Raw genomic sequence first — 18734 nt, 5'->3', positions numbered from 1 at the left:
AATTTTTTATGGGGTCAGACAGATGGGGGGGGTGATGGGGCCAAGGGACACGTTGGCAATGGGAGCAAGGGCCGGGGAAGGAGGGGGAGGGAAGTCGGGGAAGGGGCATCATAGCGGCAGCCCCATGGATTGCTGGGAGGGGCACGAGATTTGGGAGTTCCTTGCCCTTCCTCCCCCTTTTCAGGGATTTGGGGGAACCCCTCGCCCATGAGAAGAGTTGGGTGGGTTTGGGGGGTTTATTGGGCGTCGTCTTGTTGGAGGTGGCCTCAGGAAAATGCTTATGAGGTATCATCTTATTGGAGGTGACTTCCAACATGGGGCTTCTTGGGCATCATCTTACTGGAGGTGATCTCAGGGACATGGTTCTTAGGCATTGTCCTATTGGAGGTGACCTCAGACATGGTTATTGGGTGTCATCTCATTGGAGGTGACCTTGGGTGGGCTCAGATAACACTCCGAGACACCATCCCCAGCCAGAGCTGCTTTATTCCTCTGAGGACTTCCCCCACCCCACACAGGGAGGTCACCAGCTGTGGGGCAAGCAGTGAAATCGTACCCATCCCCAAAACTGGCGGATGGGGGGGTGGGGAACATCCGGGGGGGGGCAGTTGCTGGTGGCCAGATGCAGGGTGCTGTCCCCCCACACTCTGTGGTCCTTCAGGCCTCTTTCGGTGGGGCCTTGTCCTGGAGCTGGAGGGGAATCTTCTCTTTGGGGTCATCTGTCTTCTTCCGTTTGGCCCTGGAGAGAGAAGAGGAGGAGGAAGAGGGTCTGTGGGGTGTGGCAGGATGGAGCAGCCAGCAGTAGGGCGGGAAGCAGCCCAGCTGGCACCGTGTCCGTCCATCTGTCCAGCCACTCACCACACATCCTGCCAACACACCCGTCCACTTGTCCTCCAACACATCCATCTGTCCCTCCATCCAAAAACCCCTTCATCTTGAGGTCCGGCCTTCCAGCCATTCATCCATCCATCCCTCCATTGTCCCTCCATCATCCATCCATCATTCATTCAAAACTCCACCCCCTTTGTCTACCACCCCACCCCTCCATCCATCCAGTTGTTCACCAATCCATCCATCCACAAAATTCCAGCCATTCATCTACTACTAGATCCAGCCTTCCATCATCCCTCCACCATCCATCAATCTCTCCATCCACCCATCATCCATCCCTCCATCCACTCCTCCCTCCCCTCCTGCCACCTGCCCACCTGCTCTCCACCTCCTCGATGGTATCGGGCAGCGGCATGTTGAGGGTCTCTGGGAGGAAGCCGGCTGCCACGGCTGCCACCACCGGGGCCACCCCGTAGACCGCAGGGGGCAAGAAGGGGTAGTACTCATCCATCATCTTCACCAGTGGTGCCACAATGCCACCCACTCGGGCCATGGTGCTGCCAAAGCCCAGCCCAGTCTGCCTGCCGACGTGGTGGGGGGGGTCAACGTTGAGGTAGAGACCACCCTGGGGGGGTGTTGTGGGTGGGGGGACCTATCCACTGTGTGGTCATGGGGATGGGGGATTTACCTGATGGGCGTGGGGTAGAGCTCGGTGGTGTAGAGGAAGACGCAGTTGAAGGAAGCAGAGAGGCAACCCTTGCCGATGACGGCCAGCGCCGTGCGCACTGTCTGCAGCTCTGAAGCAGAGAGAGGGACGGGGTGGACTCTGTGTCTGGGCAGGAGCCACCTCAGGGATGGCGGGAAGGAGAAAGAAGGCAGGACGTAGGGAAGGGTAGATGGTTAAGTGATGGATGGATGGATGGATGGAGAGGTAGGCAGGTGCATCATTCAGTGGCTGGAGAAGATGGGTGAAGAGCAAAGCAGAGTTGCGGGGACATGGGTGGCTGGACAGAGGGGTGCAGAAGATGCCCATCACCCCACCGCACCCACCTGTGGAGACAAAGATGTTGGCAATGATGACAAGCCCTGCCAAGAAGAGGGCCACCATGAGTGACACACGTCGGCCGATGTAGCTCAGGGAGATGGTCACCACCACTTTGGCCGGGAAGTCGACGGCACCAAAAATCACCTGGATGAGGTAAATGCTGACACCAAAGTTTTGCAGGTCCATGGCCAGCCCATAATAGGAGAAACTGATGGAGAACCTGGAGCAGGGCAGAGAGAGGCACGGACTTTGATGTCAGCATCACATGGGACAGGGCAGGGATCTCAGATGGAGAAGGGGGCTGTGGTGCAGTTGGATGGCTGGATTCGCTGGTTGTCTGTCCATCTTTGCATTTATCCATCCATACATCTGACCAACTCTCCAGCCATCTGTCCAGCTACCCTTCCATCCAACCTTCTGTCCAACCAACCAACCAACCATCCCTCCCTCCAACTGTCCACCCACCTCTCCATCCCTCCATCCCCCTCACCCACCCCACCCTCCTCCTCCTCATCCCCACCATTCTTCCCCAGCCCAGCCCCACCAGACGATGGAGAGGCAGAAGAAGATGTGACGGATAACTGGGGTCCGGACCAGGTCGGAGATGGTGTAGGAGGACTTCAGACCATCCAGCTCCTCTTTCATGTTGGACCTCAGGATCTGGGAGAGGACAAAACAGGAGACGTTGGTGGAGGACAGGGGTGAGAAACCAAGACACCCCCCCCACACACACACCCCCCCATGGGGCCACCAGACCTCCACCGTGATCTTCTCCCCTTCCTCCTTTCTCTTGTTAATCCTGGCCACTCGCTGCAGGACCTTCACAGCCCTCTCAGCCTTCCCTGAGAGCACCAGCCAACGGGCGGACTCAGCCAACCACCTGCAGTCAACGAGGCGGGGGAAACTGAGGCATGAAGAAGAACCCCACGTGTCCCCATGGCCTTCCCCAAGGGAAATGTCCTACCAAGAGTAGAGGAGGAAGACGAAGAAGGGCAGGGAGACGGTGAGCTGGAGCCAGCGCCAGTGGGGGACGGCATAGGCCACGCCAGCCAGCAGGATCTGGCCCAGGGTGTAGGCAAAGCCGGTGATGGCCACGGTGATGGCGCGGTAGGGCGTGGGGATCCACTCCACCACTGCAAGGGACCATGGGGACACGTCTGAATTCATGCCCTCCCCCCCAGCCCGTGACCCTCCTTGTGAAGGTGGCCTCCACATCATGTCCACATGCATCTGCACCACATGGCCCCATAGGTGACCACGGTGATGTCCCCATCAGGGACCACTGAGATGTCCCCATCAACAGCCGCAGGGATGTCTGTAGAGAGGGGGATGTCCCCATCCATGGCCGGTGGGTTGTCCCCATCCATCGTCATGCCAGTTGTCCCCATCCAGGTCCCTCATCATCCTCTCACCTAGGCAGGCGATGCTGAGGCCGAAGCCGGAGAGTGCCATGCCACCGGCGAAGCGGAAGACGCAGTAGGACGCGTAGTTGGGGGCAAAGGCCGTGCACGTCCCCATCACCCCCAGCTGCAGGTAGGACCACATCAACATGGCCTTGCGCCCAAACCTGCAACAGGGAGGCACTGGGTGCCACTGGTGTCACCGGGTGACGATCTGTCTGACGCCCCGTGGGGAAACTGAGGCACGGGGAGTGGGTGTCTCTGCTGCCGTTACCTGTCCGAGAGACCCCCCAGGACCAGGGCGCCCACCAGGACCCCGGCCATGTAGATGGACTGGGCCATCTGCCGGAGCTGCCGGTAGCTGCAGACGAGGTCCCACTACGGGGACGGGGGTGAGGTGAGGATGAGCTGTCCTCTCCTTCCTCCATCAGTCCCTTGCTTTTCTCCTCTCTGTCCGTCCATCCCTCCATCCCTCCCTCCATCCTTCCCTCCATCTACCCCACCATCCATCCCTCCATCCCACCACCTCCATCCCACATCCCCCCCACGGCCCCATCTTCCCCGTACAGCTCTATCCCTGTCCCCCACCTTGGTGGCCACATGGACACTGTCATCTTCCCACCCTCCACTCCTCTCCCCCATGTCCCCATCCCTACCTCGGTGACGATGGTGGCCACGTAGATGCTGCGGTCGTAGTCCCAGCCGTCATGGCAGGGCTCGGTGGGCCAGGGACCAGCGCTGCCATTGCCGGGGGATGAGGTCACGTAGCGCTGGCAGGACCCCAGGGTGGCATTGTGGGGACCCAGGGTGCCATCGGACCACTCCAGGATGGCACCAGCTGGCCCCAGGGTGCCATTGGAGGACCCCAAGGTGGCATCAGGCTGGACATGGGTCTCCGATGTGCCATCAAGTGTGACGTGGGTGGCACCAGAGATGTGGGTGCCATTGGTGGTCCTCAGGTTGCCATCAAGGGACCTCAGGGTGGCACCAGGGGACCCCGAGGTACCATCAGGGGACCCCAAGGTGCCATCAGGAGACCTCAGAATGGCGTTGGAGGACCTCAAGGTGCCATCAGCGACTGCTGAAACGCCATCGGGGGTGGCTCTGGGTGACCCAGGGGTGGCACTGGGGACACTTGGGGTGGCACCGGGACCGGGGATGACAGCGGGGACGCGGCAGCGGTGCGGGGGGGACGGCGGCGGTGAAGTTCTGCAGCAGGTTGTGGCTGGCCATGAGCAGGATGGGCACCGCCAGCAGCGCCGTCTGCAGCACCTGGAAGCGTCCCAGCCCCCCGACCTGCGCCAGCACGGCCCCGAACGGCATCCTGGGGCGCGGGGACACCGTCACCCGTAGGGGCCACCGTCGGACACAGGGACACCACTGGGTATGAGGGCACGGGGAATGTCATCACTCATGGGGACACCATCATCACTCATTGGGACACCACCACCCATGGGGACACCATCACCCATTGGAACTCTGTCACCCACAGGGACACCATCACCCGTTGGGACACCACCACCCATGGGGACACCATAACCCATGGGGACACCATGACCCACAGGGGTACCACCACCCATGGGGACACCATCACAGGGGACATTGCCACCCACGGGGACGCAGGACATGGGTCAGACACCAGCAGGAGCGTTGAGACGGGGACACCAAGATGTGGGGACACAGGGACGTGGGGCAAACGCAGGACCGTGGTGGCGTGGGTCGGGGACATGGGGCAGGTGCAAGGACAGGGACACAGCGGGGGGAACACGGTGACCACCAAGGCTGGTGTCACCACTTGCGTCGCATGTCCCTAGCCCCTCCCGATGTCCCTGTCCCCTCCCAGCGTGTCCCTGTCCCTGCTCCACCTCAGCGCGGCTCCCTGGGGACGGGGACATCCGGCCAGCTGTGACCCCCCCCCCGCGTCCCCAGGGTGAAGGGTCCCTTCTCTGTTGTCCCCAGCACATCCTGGTCCCGTGTCCCCTGGTCCCCCGGGCACGCCGTGTCCCCTCTCCAACGTCCCAAACCCAGCCCCATGTACCCTCTTCAGGTGTCCCCCAGTGTCTCCTGGTCCCCAACCCCTCCTCGATGTCCCCAACCCATCCCAAGTTCCTTCCGTGACGTCCCCAACCCATCCCAGGTCCCCTCTGCAATGTCCCCAACCTGTCCTGATGTCCCCAACCCCTCCCATGTCCCCACGGTGCCCCTCAGGGTCCCCAACCTGTCCTGGTCCCCTCTCTGATGTCCCCCAACCCACCACACATCCCCTCCACAATGTCCTCAACCCCTCCATGATGTGCCCAACTGGTCCGGATGTTCTCAACCACTCTCTGATGTCCTCAACCCCTCTTTCATGTCCCCAACCCCTCTTTCATGTCCCAAACTCATCCTGCATCCCCTCCACGATGTCCCCAACCCCTCCATGATGTCCCCAACCCCTCCACGATGTCCCCAACCCCTTTTAGGACTCCAAACCCTCTCTGATGTCCCCAACCCCTCCATCATGTCCCCAACTCATCCCATGTCCCCTCCACAATGTCCCCAACCCCTCTCTGATGTCCCCAACTCATCCCACGTCCCCTCCATGATGTCCCCAACCCCTCTCTCATGTCCCCAATCCCTCCACGATGTCCCCAACCCATCCCGCGTCCCCTCCACAATGTCCCCCACCCCTCTCCAATGTCCCCAACCCCTCTCCGATGTCCCCAACCCCTCCGATGTGTCCGGGTGTCGTCGTGTCCCCCCACACCCCCACCCCCCCCCCCCCCCCCCCGTCCGCTGGTACCTGCCCTCCTCGGGGTGACACCCCCGGCCCCGGGGTCCCTCCGGCCCCGTTATTTAAGGCGAAACCCGACTCTTTTGGTTAAAGTGTCACCGGGATTAGGCCGGGGGGGAGGAGGCGGATTCCAGCGCCGCGGGCGCCCGGACGCCTGAGGCCACCGGACTCCTGGGTCCCCCCGCCCGCCGGCCCCGCACGCGCCCAGGGACCTATACATCCCCTATAGGGTAGCCACCCTCCCCCCCATCGACCCCCTACTCCCTACACATCGCCTCCCCCCCCCAACACCCCTAAAGACCACCCTGAGCCATTCATGGGTGGCACTACAGACCCCCCTACGTGACCCCAGTGCTGCCTATAGGGGCTCTATAGATCCCTGCTCTCACGGTGCCTATAGACGCCCATAGCAGCCCAATGCCCCCCCCCCAAATTTACTGTGGGACCCTACTGAACCCCTCCAAGGACCCCTACAGGCTCCTACACCCCCCTCCCTTACAGAACCCTACAGCCCCCTACATAATCTATACAAACTCCTGTAGATTCCCTACAGACCCTTACGGACCCCTATAGCCCCATATAGCCCCTGCAGACCCCATATAGCCCTTTAAACATCCTATTACACTCTCCCTCAGACAGTCTATAGATCCCTACAGCTCCCTATAGATTCCTTATGGGTTTCTGTAGATCCCTATAAACCACCCTACAGCCTCCTATAGGCCCTATAAGCCTTCCTACAGCTCCTATAGGTCCCTATAACTCTTCTCTAGGCTCCTACAAGTCCTTATACACCACCCCCCGGGCTCCTATAGATTCCTACACCCCCTAGGAGCTTCTATAGATCCTCCACAGACTCCTGTAAGTCCATATAAACCCCCATCTGGGCTCCTATAGGTCCCTATAAATCTCTCTGTCAGCTCTTATAGGTCCCTACACATCCTTTATAAACCCCTATAAGTATTTATAACCACTCTTCTGGGCTCCTATATGTCCCTATACCCCCTAGGAGCTCCTATAGGTCCCTATAAATCCCTCTATCAGCTCTTACAGGTCCCTACACATCCTTTATAAACCCCTATAAGTATTTATAACCACTCTTCTGGGCTCCTATATGTCCCTATACCCCCTAGGAGCCCCTATACGTCCCTATAAGTCCTCCTACAGGCCCCTATAAACTCCCCCGCAGGTCCCTGTAAGTCCCTAGGACCCCCCCATAGATTCCTACAAGTCCTTACAGGAGTTCCTATAGGTCTCTATGAAGGCCCTATAGGTTCCTATAGGTTCCTATAGGGGTCTCTGCTGCCCTCTAGCGGTCGAGAAGGGAACCGAGCACTCAGGAACGGGACGGGGGGGACCCCAAAGTTCGGGGGGGGACGGGGACGGACAGTGTCGGGGGGGAAGCCCAGAGTTGAGGGGGGCCCAAAGTTTGAGGGGGATCTCAGTGTCAGGGGGGAATCCCACAGTTCAGGGGGGGACCCCAAAATTTTTTTGGGGGAGGACACCCCAGTATACGGAAACAGGAATTTTATTGAGCCGATACAAAACTCCCCGACTCATTAAAAGCCACCAAAGGGCCCCAAAACCAACCCCCCCCCCCCAAAAAAAAGGGGGACGCAGACACCCCCCCCACCCCCCCTGAGAACGGACACAACTCATTACACCAGTGCCCTCAACCCAGCATGGCAGGGGGGCGTTTCCCAGTGCTCCCAGTACCGTCCCCACCCCCCAAAGCATTTCCAGTAAGACTGTACTGGGAGGTGGCGCCTGGTCCTGAAATGGGTTGAAATCCTGGGAAAATGGGCAACCCCCTCCCCCCCCCCCCAAAAAAAACCCCAACAAAAATCGGGAGGCGGGGGGGGGCGGTGCTAGGAATCGTAGTCTTCATCCTCTTCCTCCTCCTCGGGGGCACGGGGGGGGCCGGGGGCTGGGGGGAGACCCCCCGGGAGCCCCCCTGGCAGTGGGGGGGGTCCCAGCGGTGCGAAGGGCCCTGGGGGGCTGCAGGAGAGGGGTCAGTGCACCCAGGTTGTCCAGAGGGGGGTGGGGGGGTCCTGCCCCCCATAATATCCCCCCCCTCAAGGGATCCAGGCATCTGGGGGGGGATCCCACTTCACCCCCAAAATGCAGGGACCATCCCGGTGCACCCACCCCCCAAAAAAGGGACCCAGGTATCCAGGGGTGGGGGGGGGGCTACACCCAACTCCCCCCCCTCCAGGTTTTGGGGTGTCCTCACCCCCCCCAACAAGGGACCCAGCTGTCCGGGTGCCCCCCCCAGTAAAAGGATCCCAGTGTCTGGGTGTGCCCCCCCCAAAAAGCGATCCAGGCCGGTACCTGGTGAAGTTGAGGGGGGGTCTGGCGGGTGGGGGCTGCAGCGTCTCCTCCTCCCCGTCACTGTCGCTGTCCTCAGAATCCTCCTGGGGGGGACACACACATGGGGGGGGACACACACCAACAGTGGGGGGGACCCAGGTGTCCAGGGACCGCCCCCTCTCCATCCCCATGGGACCCAAGAATCTGGGTGCTCCCCCTCCCTCCAAGGGGACCCCCCCATATGCACTCAGGGACCCCTCCCACCCCAAGACCACAGTATCCACGTGCTGCCCCCCACCCCCCCACCCACCTCCTGTTCCGAGTCCGTTCCCGACTGTTTGGGGTCCTTCCCCTTTGCCCCAGGACCCCCGTTCTTCCGACCGGCACCTGGGCGGCGACCCCTGCAACAGACCCCCCCAGTCCCCCCATCAGGGACCCAGGCATCCAGGTGACCCCCCCCCCCCATTCCCAGGTGACCCAGGTGTCCAGGGGACTCCCCCCACCCCAAAACGCCACCCCCCCCCCATTGCCAGGTGATCTAGGTGTCGAGGGGACTCCCCCCACCCCAACCCCCCCCCCATTCCCAAGGGACCCAGCTGTCCAGGGGACTCCCCCCACCCCAACCCCCCCCCCCATTCCCAAGGGACCCAGCTGTCCAGGGGACTCCCCCCACCCCACAACCCCCCCCCCATTCCCAGGGGACCCAGGCGTCTGGGTGACCACCCCCTCCCGTATCCCAACACCCACATCAAGACCCCACGCATTCAGGAAGGGGTCCCCAACATTTAGGGGGGCACCCAGGAGTCCATCCCACCTTCGGGGTCCCCGTTCGCCCTCGCCGTGGGGTTCCTCGCCCTCCCCCTGCATATCGGGCACCGCCGCCACCAAATCCTTCAGGAAATCGAATTGTTGCTCCAGCTCGATGCATTGCTTCCTGGAACAGGGGGGAGCCTCGGGAGGACGCGCCCACATGCCACACCCCCTGCCCTCAAGCCCCGCCCCTTGCTCCTGAGCAGCTCTCCCAACATCCATGTCTTCCAGAGATCTTTTGGGGAAACTGAGGCACAGAAGGCAAAGGGGACCCAGGTGTATTGGGGATCCTCACCCACCCAGCAAGTGGGACCCAGGGATCTGGGGGAGCCTTTTGCACCCCCTCAAAGGGGACCCAAACCTCAGGGGGGGACCCCCAGACCTCGGGGGGTACCCCCAGACCTCGGGGGGGGTGCGGTACTCACAGATGGGAGGTGGTCATAGTCTTGGCGTTACGGGACTGGGTCACGTGACAGGCCTTCCGCAGCAACGATTCCAGGAAAAGCTCCAACGCCCGGGCTGAGGCGCTAAGGACCCCCTCCTGGATCCAGATCTGGAGGGTCCCACCCCTGCCCCGGGGCACTGAGACATCCGGGGTGCTCTTACCCGCCCCCCCATATGCCATGGGACCCAAGGCTACCCAAGGGGCAGGGAGATTCCGGGGGGCCAAGGAAGGACCCAGGTACCAGGTTGGAAAGAGACCCCAGGAATCCTGGGCTTGCGGGGGGACGACGACACCCTGGAGAGACCCAGGAATGCCAGGGTTGGGGGGGGGACACCCCAGGAATCTTGGGGTTGGGGGGGGGGAACCATGGGGAGACCCAGGAATGCCAGGGTTGGGGGGGGGACCCCAGGAATCTTGGGCTTGGGGGGGGACACCCCAGTATCCGGGAGGATACAGATGATGACAGGGACGGCAGCTGCCACCTTCCCGATCTCCTCATCCGTCTGCATGATCTTCTTGATCCGCGCCTGCAAGGGGAAAAGGGAAACTGAGGCACGGCCAGGGCTCCCCCCAAAAGCCACGCCCCCGCGTAGGTCACCCCCAATCCATATGTCGCCCCCCCCCCCAGGTCTGGGGTTACAACCCCCCAACTCCCTCCTGGGCCTGGCGAGGGGGGAGGGGACAACACACGCCCTGGCCCCTGCACTGGCCACGCCCACTCCGACAAACCACACCCACTCAGACAAACCACGCCCACTCAGACAAACCACGCCTCTAGCTCCACCCCCACCCGAGACCACACCCCCACCCTCTCACCTGGGCCTAAAAAGGGGAGGGCACCCCGCCCCGGCCCCGCCCCCTCGCTCAGGCCCCGCCCCCTCGCTCAGGCCCCGCCCCTGCCTCCTCAGGCTCCTCCCCCCGTGGCCACACCCCCAGCTCCATTCCCTCACCTGGAGCCCCGCCCCTACACACAGACCCCACCCACTGCCGCAAGCCCCGCCCCTTCACCGAGGCCACACCCCCGGCGGGGATCACCCCTGTGCGGAGCAACACCCCACCCACCCGCTCAGAACCCCCTCAGGCTCCACCCCCCCAGAAGGCCACGCCCAAGCCACGCCCCTCGACCGCCATGGGGAACGCCCACCCCCTCCCCGTCGCCATGGTGATGCCATTCCTTCCCCCCCACCACCACCCCGGGCCCAGCCCTCTCCGCTGACCGGCGGGAACCGCGCGTTGTATTTCTTCTTCTTGCTCGGCATCGCCCCGGCCCCGGCCCCGCTGGATCCCGCTCGGGCCCGGCCCCGGCCCCACTGGGCCGCTCCCCGCCGCCGCCGCCTCCAGGCGCCCTCCCCGGTCCCGCTTCGGTCTGCCGCGGCCTGCTGCCCGGCTCGCCCCGCCCCTTCCGGAACGAAGCCACGCCTCTTCCGGCACGCTCTCCTCCCCACTCGGTCTTGCCTGGCTCCACCTCCTGCCGAAGCCACACCCTCCAAGCGCAGACCACGCCCCCCGCCGGCCACGCCTCCCCTGCCTTGACCACGCCCATCGCGCTGTCAATCAAAGTGCAATCTGGCCTTGGACCGTTTATTGGGTGAGGGGCGGGGAAGGGGCGGGGCTTTCCCGCCCCTTAAAGGCACTTTTGGTGTCAAAGGGCAGGGTTAATGCTGGCGCGAGGGGGGGAGGCCGCGCTCCCATTGGCTGCAGTTTCCCCGAGGGGGGCAGGGCAAAGAGGCAGTGGCCAATAGGAAAGGGGGGGCGACCCCAGGTACTCCCAGTATCCTCCCAGTATCAGTCCCATGGTCCCCAGTAGCTCCCAGTCACGCCCGGCAGTTCCCACCGCTCCCCTGGGACACTCCCAGTTGCCCCCAGTAACCCCCAGTCCCCCTTGGGACCCCCATCAGCTCCCAGTGACTCCCAGTTGCATCCCAGTAGCTCCTCAGGACTGCTCCGTTTCACCTGAAGTCTCCCAGTGACTCCCAGTAAGCCCCAGTTGCCCCCTGGAAGCCTCCCAGTGACTTTAGCAGCACCCCCAGTTGCTCCCAGTAACCCCCAGAACCCTCCCAGTAGCCCCCCAGCTCCCCCAGTGCCCCCTAAACCCCTCCCAGTAACTCCCAGTAGCCCCCAGTCACTCCCAGTGACCCCTAGAAGCCCTCCAGTAGCCCCCCAGCTCCCCAAGAAGCCTCCCAGTGATTCCCAGTAGCCACCACTCATTCCCAGTGACCCCTAGAAGCCCTCCAGTAGCCCCCCAGCTCCCCAAGAAGCCTCCCAGCAGCCCCCCAGTGCCCCCTAAAGCCCTCCCAGTAACTCCCAGTAACCCCCCTCAGAAGCCTCCCAGTAGTCCCCCCCCCCAGAAGCCTCCCAGTCACTCCCAGTAACCACCCCCAGTGCCTCCAGTTAGGAGGAGTGGAGCTGGTTGAGCAAGGTGCTGAGGTCCAGGTCCCCCAGGGAAGGCAGCGAATCCTCAGGGGCCCCCCCACCCCCCAAATTGGGTCCCTCCCCCAACTCAGGACCCCCCCCTAACTGGGGACCCCCCCCAATTTCAGGCCCCCCCCCCGGGGGCTGACTCTGCACCAGCCGAGTGATGGCTTCGGGGTATGACATCAGCATGGGGGGTCCCACAAAATCTTGGGGGATGCCCCCAAAATCAGAAGCCCCCCCTCCAAAATCAGCCGGGGGGTCCCCAAAAGCCTGGGAGGGTTCGGAGGGGCCCAACAAGCGCTGGACGTCGGCGGCATTGATGGTATCGAGAGGGCTGAAAGGGGGTTCCCCCAAAAGCGCCCCTAAATCCAAAGGGGGGGGTCCCCCCCCACCGCTGCCCCCCCCCTCCCGGGGGGGGACCCTCTTCAAACTGCAGCTGCAGAAAAGCCTCAGCCAGCGGCTCCGGTTCGGGAGGGGGGGGGCCCAACAGCCCCCCTGGCCCCCCAAAAGAGAAGGAGGGGGCTGTGGGGAGAGCTGGGGGGGGGGAGAAAGGGGTGAGGGAGGGGCTCGACCCCCCCAATTTGCTGCCCACCCCCTTTTTGCCCCCCAAATTGCCCCCAACCCCCCATTAGCCCCCTCTTCCCCCTCCCCTTTCTGCCCCCCCCCCAATTCCCCCCCCCCGACTCACCCATGCTGGGGGGGGGGAGTTGGGGGGCCGGGGGGGGCCGTGAGGGCACCGCAATGCGCCGGGGGGGCCGGGGCTCGGGGGGTGCTGAACCTGGAGATGGGAATGGGGGGGGCACCGTCAGGGACCCCAATACCCCCCCAAACCCCAAATACCCCCCCTGTGTACCCCAAATACCCCCCCAAGGACCCCAATTCACCCCCAAGGACCCCAAATACCCCCCCAGGGCCCCCAATAACCTCACAGGCCCCACCCCACCCCCCTAGGGACCCCCCCAGGGACCCCAATACCCCCATGTGACTCAGTACCCCCCCCAGAGCCCAATACCCGCCCTGGGATCCCTCCCCGTGACCACAAATACCCCTCTGAGACCCCCATTACCCCCCAGGACCCCCCCCAGGACTCCCCCCAGGGACCCCAATGCCCCCCAGGACCCCCCAGGGACCCCCTCTATGACCAGAAATACCCACCAGGACCCCCCCAGGGACCCCACTACCCTCCTGGGACCCCCATTACCCCCCCCCGGCCCCCCCAATCCCGCACCGGGCAGGGGGCTGCGCTGGACGAAGGAGCGGAAGGTCTCCCGGGTCCGCTTGCGCTTCTCCTCGATGCACTGCAGGTCTCCTGCACCAGTCACACCAGTCACCTCCCAGTAACCCCCAGTCACCCCCCCACGTTCACGCTAGTGACCCCAGGGATCCACGAGTGCCCCCAGGGTGACAAAAAGGTCCCAGGAACACCCCAAGAGGAACCAGGAGCACCCCAAAGGGTCCCAGGAGCACCCCAGGAGCACCCCAAAGGGTCCCAGGAGCACCCCAAAGAGCACCCCAAGGGGACCCAGGAGCACCCTGAGATGCAGAAGAGCCCCGGGAACACCCCAAAGTGCCCCAGGAGCACCCCAGCTTGCCAAAAGGGCCCCAGGAGCACCCAAAGAGCACCCCAAAGGGTCCCAGGAGCACCCCAAAGAGCACACCAGGAGCACTCCAAGGGGACCCAGGAGCACCCCAGGAGCACCCCGAGGGGACCCAGGAGCACCCAAAGAGCACCCCAGGAGCACCCTGGGATGCAGAAGGGCCCCAGGAACACCCCAAAGTGCCCCAGGAGCACCCCAGATTGCCAAAAGGGCCCCAGGAGCACCCAAAGAGCACCCCAGGAGCACCCCAAAGGGTCCCAGGAACACCCCAAAGAGCACCCCAAGGGGACCCAAGAGCACCCCAAGGGGACCCAGGAGCACCCAAAGAGCACCCCAGGAGCACCCCAAAGGGTCCCAGGAGCACCCCAAAGAGCACCCCAAAGAGCACCCCAAGGGGACCCAGGAGCAACCCAGGAGCACCCCGAGGGGACCCAGGAGCACCCAAAGAGCACCCCAGGAGCACCCTGGGATGCAGAAGGGCCCCAGGAACACCCCAAAGTGCCCCAGGAGCACCCCAGATTGCCAAAAGGGCCCCAGGAGCACCCAAAGAGCACCCCAGGAGCACCCCAAAGGGTCCCAGGAGCACCCCAAAGAGCACCCCAAGGGGACCCAGGAGCACCCTGAGATGCAGAAGGGCCCCAGGAACACCCCAAAGTGCCCCAGGAGCACCCCAGCTTGCCAAAAGGGCCCCAGGAGCACCCAAAGAGCACCCCAGGAGCACCCCAAAGGGTCCCAGGAGCACCCCAAAGAGCACCCCAAGGGGACCCAGGAGCACCCTGAGATGCAGAAGGGCCCCAGGAACACCCCAAAGTGCCCCAGGAGCACCCCAGATTGCCAAAAGGGCCCCAGGAGCACCCAAAGAGCACCCCAGGAGCACCCCAAAGGGTCCCAGGAGCACCCAAAGAGCACCCCAGGAGCACCCCAAAGGGTCCCAGGAGCACCCAAAGAGCACCCCAGGAGCACCCCAAAGAGCACCCCAGGACACAGGGGCTGCTCAGGCGTCCCCCCCCGTACCGTGGTGGGGCAGGTAGCGGAAGTCCATGGGCTCGCTGCGCTCGCGGTCGGACGGGCGCTGGAGCTGCATGTGGACGGTGACGGGCTGCCGCAGGGCCGGCTCCCGGTACGGCGGCGTACGGAAAACGATGGCGACCTGGCGGTGAACGTCGGCCTGCGCGAAGGCGCCCTTGGCCTCCCAGCCCTCCGCCGAGAAACGCACCTCGATGTCCTCTGCGGGGGGACAGGCGTCAAGGTGGGGGGGTGGAATAGAGGGGCACCCCCCCGGGGGGCACCCAGGGGTCTGGGGGGGGACCCAGGCATCCGGGGGGGGCACCCAGGGGTCTGGGGGGGGGGCACCCAGGGGTTCAGGGGGGCACCCAGGGGTTCGGGGGGGGCAATTGGGAGTTCAGAGGGTCCCAGGGGTCTGGGGGGGGCACCCAGGGGTTCAGGGGGGCACCCAGGGGTCTGGGGGGGGGCACCCAGGGGTTCAGGGGAGTCTCAGGTGGCTGGGGGGGGGCACCCAGGTGGCTGGGGGAGGACCCAGGGGTTCAGGGGATCCTGGGTGATTGGGGGGGCACCCAGGGGTCGGGGGGGTGGGCATCCAGGGCTTCAGGGGGTCCCAAGTGTCTGGGGAGGGGGCACCCAGGGGTCCCGGGGGGGCACCCAGGCAATTGAGGGACACATCCAGGTATCTGGGGGATCCTGGGGGTCTGGGGAGGGATCCCAGGAGCACCCCAAAGGGACCCAGGAGATTAAGGGGGGACACACACAGGTACGTGGAGAGACACCCAGACACTCAACACATCCTGGGGGGGGGACTGAGGCATTTGGGGGGGCTCCAGATGTCCAGGGCAGACCCAGGTGTCCTTTGCGGGGAGACACTCTGGATTTTCTGGGGGTCCAAGGTGTTGGGGGGGGGGGGGGGGCGTTCCCCACCATGCCCTGACCTTTCTGGACCTTGTCACAGAGCAGGAAGATCTCATCCCCCCCCCGGCAGCTCCCCGAATTCCGGTTCACCCGACAGATCCGCAGCTCAGCCGTGCTGGGGGCCCCTGCGGGGGGGGACACGGAGTAGGGGGGACACGCACCGAGGGGGGGGGGGGTGGCATGAGGACACACGAGGTCACACGGGGTGACACGGGGTTCGTGGGGGGGAGCTGGGGGAGTCTGGGGAGGGTACAAGGGGGTTTGGGGGGGGGCTGAGGGGTCAGGGGGGCTACAGGGGGCCTGGGGGGGCTCTGGGGAGGGCTATAGGAGTCTGAAGGGGACTACAAAAGCGGCCACAGGAGCTCAGGGGGGCTATGGGGGGCTCTAGGGGCTGGGGGGGGGTATAGGGAGCTGAGGGGAAATGCAAGAGGCTGTAAGAGTCTGGGGGGGCTATAGGGGCTCGGGGGGGCTACAAAAGAGGCTACAGCCATCTGAGGGGCTTATACAGGTTCAGGGGGGCTATAGAATGGCTACAGGGACCTGAGAACAGGCTATAGGGGCTCGGGGAGGGTATAGGGGGGTGTTGGGGGGCTATAGGGGGGCTGTGGGGGTGTTGGGGGGGCTATAGGGGGGCTGTGGGGGTGTTGGGGGGCTATAGGGGGACACACTCACGGTTGTCGTAGACGGGCTGGGAGAGGACGGGGGGCAGGGGGTGCAGCCCCCCGGGGCCCCGCACCCAGACCTGGAAGCAGAGCCGCACCGCGCTCAGGTCGTACTCGCCCCCGCGCTGCTCCGCCGGCACTGCCCGGGCACACCGTCCCAGTATACCCAGTCACCACCAGTAACAACCAGTAATGCCCCCGGCACCCCCAGCAACACCACCACCCCCCCCCGCACCCCTCCCAATAACCCCCAGCGCTCCCCGTAACCCCCAGTGCTTCCAGTAACCCCCCCAATAACACTCTGGCTCTCGCCCGGCGCTCCCAGTAACAACCAGTAGCTCCCAATAACAACCAGTAGGTCCCAATAACAACCCCAGCACCCCCCTACTCCTCCCCAGCCCCACTCAACAACCCCCTCCAGCTCCTACCCAGTGCTCCCAGTAACCCCCCAGTAACTCCCAGCATCCCCAGCCCCTCCCAGTAACCCCCAGTCTCCCCCTAGACCCTCCCAGTAACCCCCCCAGCCCTCTCCCAGCACATCCAGTAACCCCCAGGCCCTCCCAGAAACTCCTGGTAATCCCTCTCTTCTCTCTCAGCATCTCCCAGTAACTCCCAGTGACCCCCACAGCACCTCCCAGTAACCCCCAGTCCCCCCTAATACCACCAGACCCTCCCAGTAAACCCCATTCCCCTTCCCAGTAACCCCCAGACATTCCCAGTCCCCCTCCCAGTGCTCCCAGTACCGTTGAAGGGGTTGTTATTGGTACGGATCCGCTCAGCTACGGCTGCTTCCAGCTCCCGTTTTTTCACGCATTGAATCCCTAAATTCTGGAAACTGACCCCAAAATGGAGATGGGGGGGGGGGGTGTCAGCCTGGGTGTGCCTCCCCCAGACGTGTGGGGGACCCGGGCGTCCGGGGTGGGGGGGGGGGTGACGCCCAGGCATCTGGGGGGGCACCCAGGAGTTCGGGGGGGGGGGGGGCACACAGGCATTGGGGGAGACCCAGAAGTCTGGGGGGGGGTACCCAGGAGTCTGGGGGGGGCACCCAGGAGTCTGGGGGGGGCACCCAGGCATCCAAGGGGGCACCTGGGGGGGGCACCGAGGCATCTGGGGGGGGGGGCAGGAGACTGAGGGTGACACCCAGGAGTCCTGGGGGGGGACCCAGGCACCTGGGGAAACCCAGAATTCTGGGGAAGGGGGGGCACCCAGGAGTTCCTGGGGGGACGACCCAGGCATCCAAGGGGGCACCCGCACACCCAGGGGGGGCACCCAGGCAACTGGGGGGGGGGCAGGAGACTGGGGGTGACAGCCAGGAGTCCTGGGGGGGGACCCAGGCATCCAAGGGGGGGCCCAGGAGATTGGGGGGGCCCCCAGAAGTCCCACCCACCTGTGGACGTTGCGCTCGGGGGGCAGCTCGGCCTCGTAGTAGCCGTCCCGGCAGTCCTTGCCCACCAGTTCATGGGGGTGGGGGCGGTGGGGGGGCTCCTTCGTCACCAGCGACACCCGCACCCGCCCGGGGCCCCGGTAGTTGTTCACCTGAGAGACAGAAAACATACTGGTTTATACTGGTCGATACCGGGAGACTCGGTGTCGGCGCTGGGGATAGGGACGCCGGGGGAGACGTCAGGGACGGGCGGGTGCTGGGTGATGCGATTTTTATACTGGCGTGATGCGATTTTTATAGTGGTGTGTACTGGTGCGCGCCGGGGGACTCACGCGGATGGTGGGGTGCGTCTTGGTGGTGTCGGTGCTGTGCTCCCCGGGGATGCTGCCGGCCGAACGCCCCTCGCACTTGTAGCGGAACCGCATCCCCCGCGGCTTCGGCTGCTCCAGGATCTCCACGAAGGGGGCGGCCCCCCCTGTCTCTGCTGGGGCAACCGAGAGTCGGGGTTAACCCCCCCCCCCCCCCCACCGGGGGCACCCAGACCTCCCCACCCCCCCGCCCCCCTTCCCCTGCAGACCCACGCTGGAACGGTGGGGTTTGGGGGGGGTGGTTTTGGGGGGGGGGGGTGTCCCCCAGACTCCTGGCTCCCCTCCCTTCCCCCCCCAGACTCCTGGCTCCCCTCCCTTCGCCCCCCCCCGGATCAGGGTCCCCCCCACTCACCCTGCACACCCCAGTCCTGCTGCAGGAGGAACGGCAGAAGATCCGGGGGGGTCACTAGGGGTGGAAAAATAAGGGGGGCGGGGTCCCCCAAAATCTTTCAGTCTCTGTTAGGAGCCCCCCCCCTCGCCTCCTTTTTAACGCGCCCCCCCCGCCCCGCCCTTAAAGCGACCTCGCTCCCCCGTTAACCCTGGAACCTACTGACGGACCCCGCTGTCTTTGACGTCACGGGGAGAGGAAAAAGCCGGGGGAACCCCTCGAAATAAAAGGGGGGGGGAAGCACTCACCGTCCTCCATGGCGGGGGGGATGGGGGGACACCGGGGGGGGGTCCCGGGGACACCGGGGGAAGGGGCGGGGGGGGGGGGGAAGGGAAAAGGCGACACGATCGCGCCGCCGCTTGCGGAAGCGCCGCCGCTCACGTGA

The 18734-nt window shown here is 64.4% G+C and overlaps 3 protein-coding genes across 4 annotated transcripts; all 3 read right to left on the bottom strand.

Moving 5' to 3' along the window:
* Positions 1-469: 469 nt before the first annotated feature.
* On the bottom strand, positions 470-4698 carry LOC104634636 (solute carrier family 22 member 6-A-like). The gene is given in 11 exon segments (XM_010301204.2): positions 470-739; positions 1209-1412; positions 1520-1628; positions 1882-2096; positions 2421-2536; positions 2633-2756; positions 2841-3009; positions 3289-3443; positions 3551-3654; positions 3933-4466; positions 4468-4698. Coding segments are annotated over 11 exon segments (1944 nt in total). The 5' UTR covers positions 4600-4698; the 3' UTR covers positions 470-657.
* A 2858-nt stretch (positions 4699-7556) lies between these two features.
* Positions 7557-11002, bottom strand: DRAP1 (DR1 associated protein 1). 2 transcript variants are annotated; one of them, XM_075741469.1, is made up of 7 exons: positions 10829-10992; positions 10066-10138; positions 9592-9685; positions 9171-9290; positions 8667-8757; positions 8378-8460; positions 7557-8044 (listed from the first exon to the last, which is right to left on the bottom strand). In XM_075741469.1, the coding sequence occupies exons 1-7, from the start codon at positions 10868-10870 to the stop codon at positions 7915-7917; spliced, it is 633 nt and encodes a 210-aa protein (XP_075597584.1). In that variant the 5' UTR covers positions 10871-10992; the 3' UTR covers positions 7557-7914. The 2 variants fall into 2 exon arrangements, with proteins under 2 accessions (XP_075597584.1, XP_075597585.1); XM_075741470.1 differs by lacking the exon at positions 9171-9290 and having other exon boundaries at positions 10829-11002.
* Positions 11003-11928: 926 nt separating this feature from the next.
* Positions 11929-18720, bottom strand: RELA (RELA proto-oncogene, NF-kB subunit). Its single transcript, XM_075741467.1, is given in 12 exon segments — positions 11929-12443; positions 12445-12548; positions 12715-12804; positions 13255-13335; positions 14639-14851; positions 15568-15672; positions 16220-16348; positions 16953-17044; positions 17597-17745; positions 17926-18077; positions 18314-18367; positions 18598-18720. Coding segments are annotated over 12 exon segments (1620 nt in total). The 5' UTR covers positions 18608-18720; the 3' UTR covers positions 11929-12002.
* Between the last annotated feature and the right edge of the window lie 14 nt (positions 18721-18734).

Source organism: Balearica regulorum, unplaced genomic scaffold (assembly GCF_011004875.1).
Source record: "Balearica regulorum gibbericeps isolate bBalReg1 unplaced genomic scaffold, bBalReg1.pri S41, whole genome shotgun sequence".
Classification (NCBI taxonomy): Eukaryota; Metazoa; Chordata; class Aves; order Gruiformes; family Gruidae; genus Balearica; species Balearica regulorum.
The sequence above is the reverse complement of the archived record's forward strand: the minus strand, read 5'-3'. Positions and strand labels throughout refer to the sequence as shown.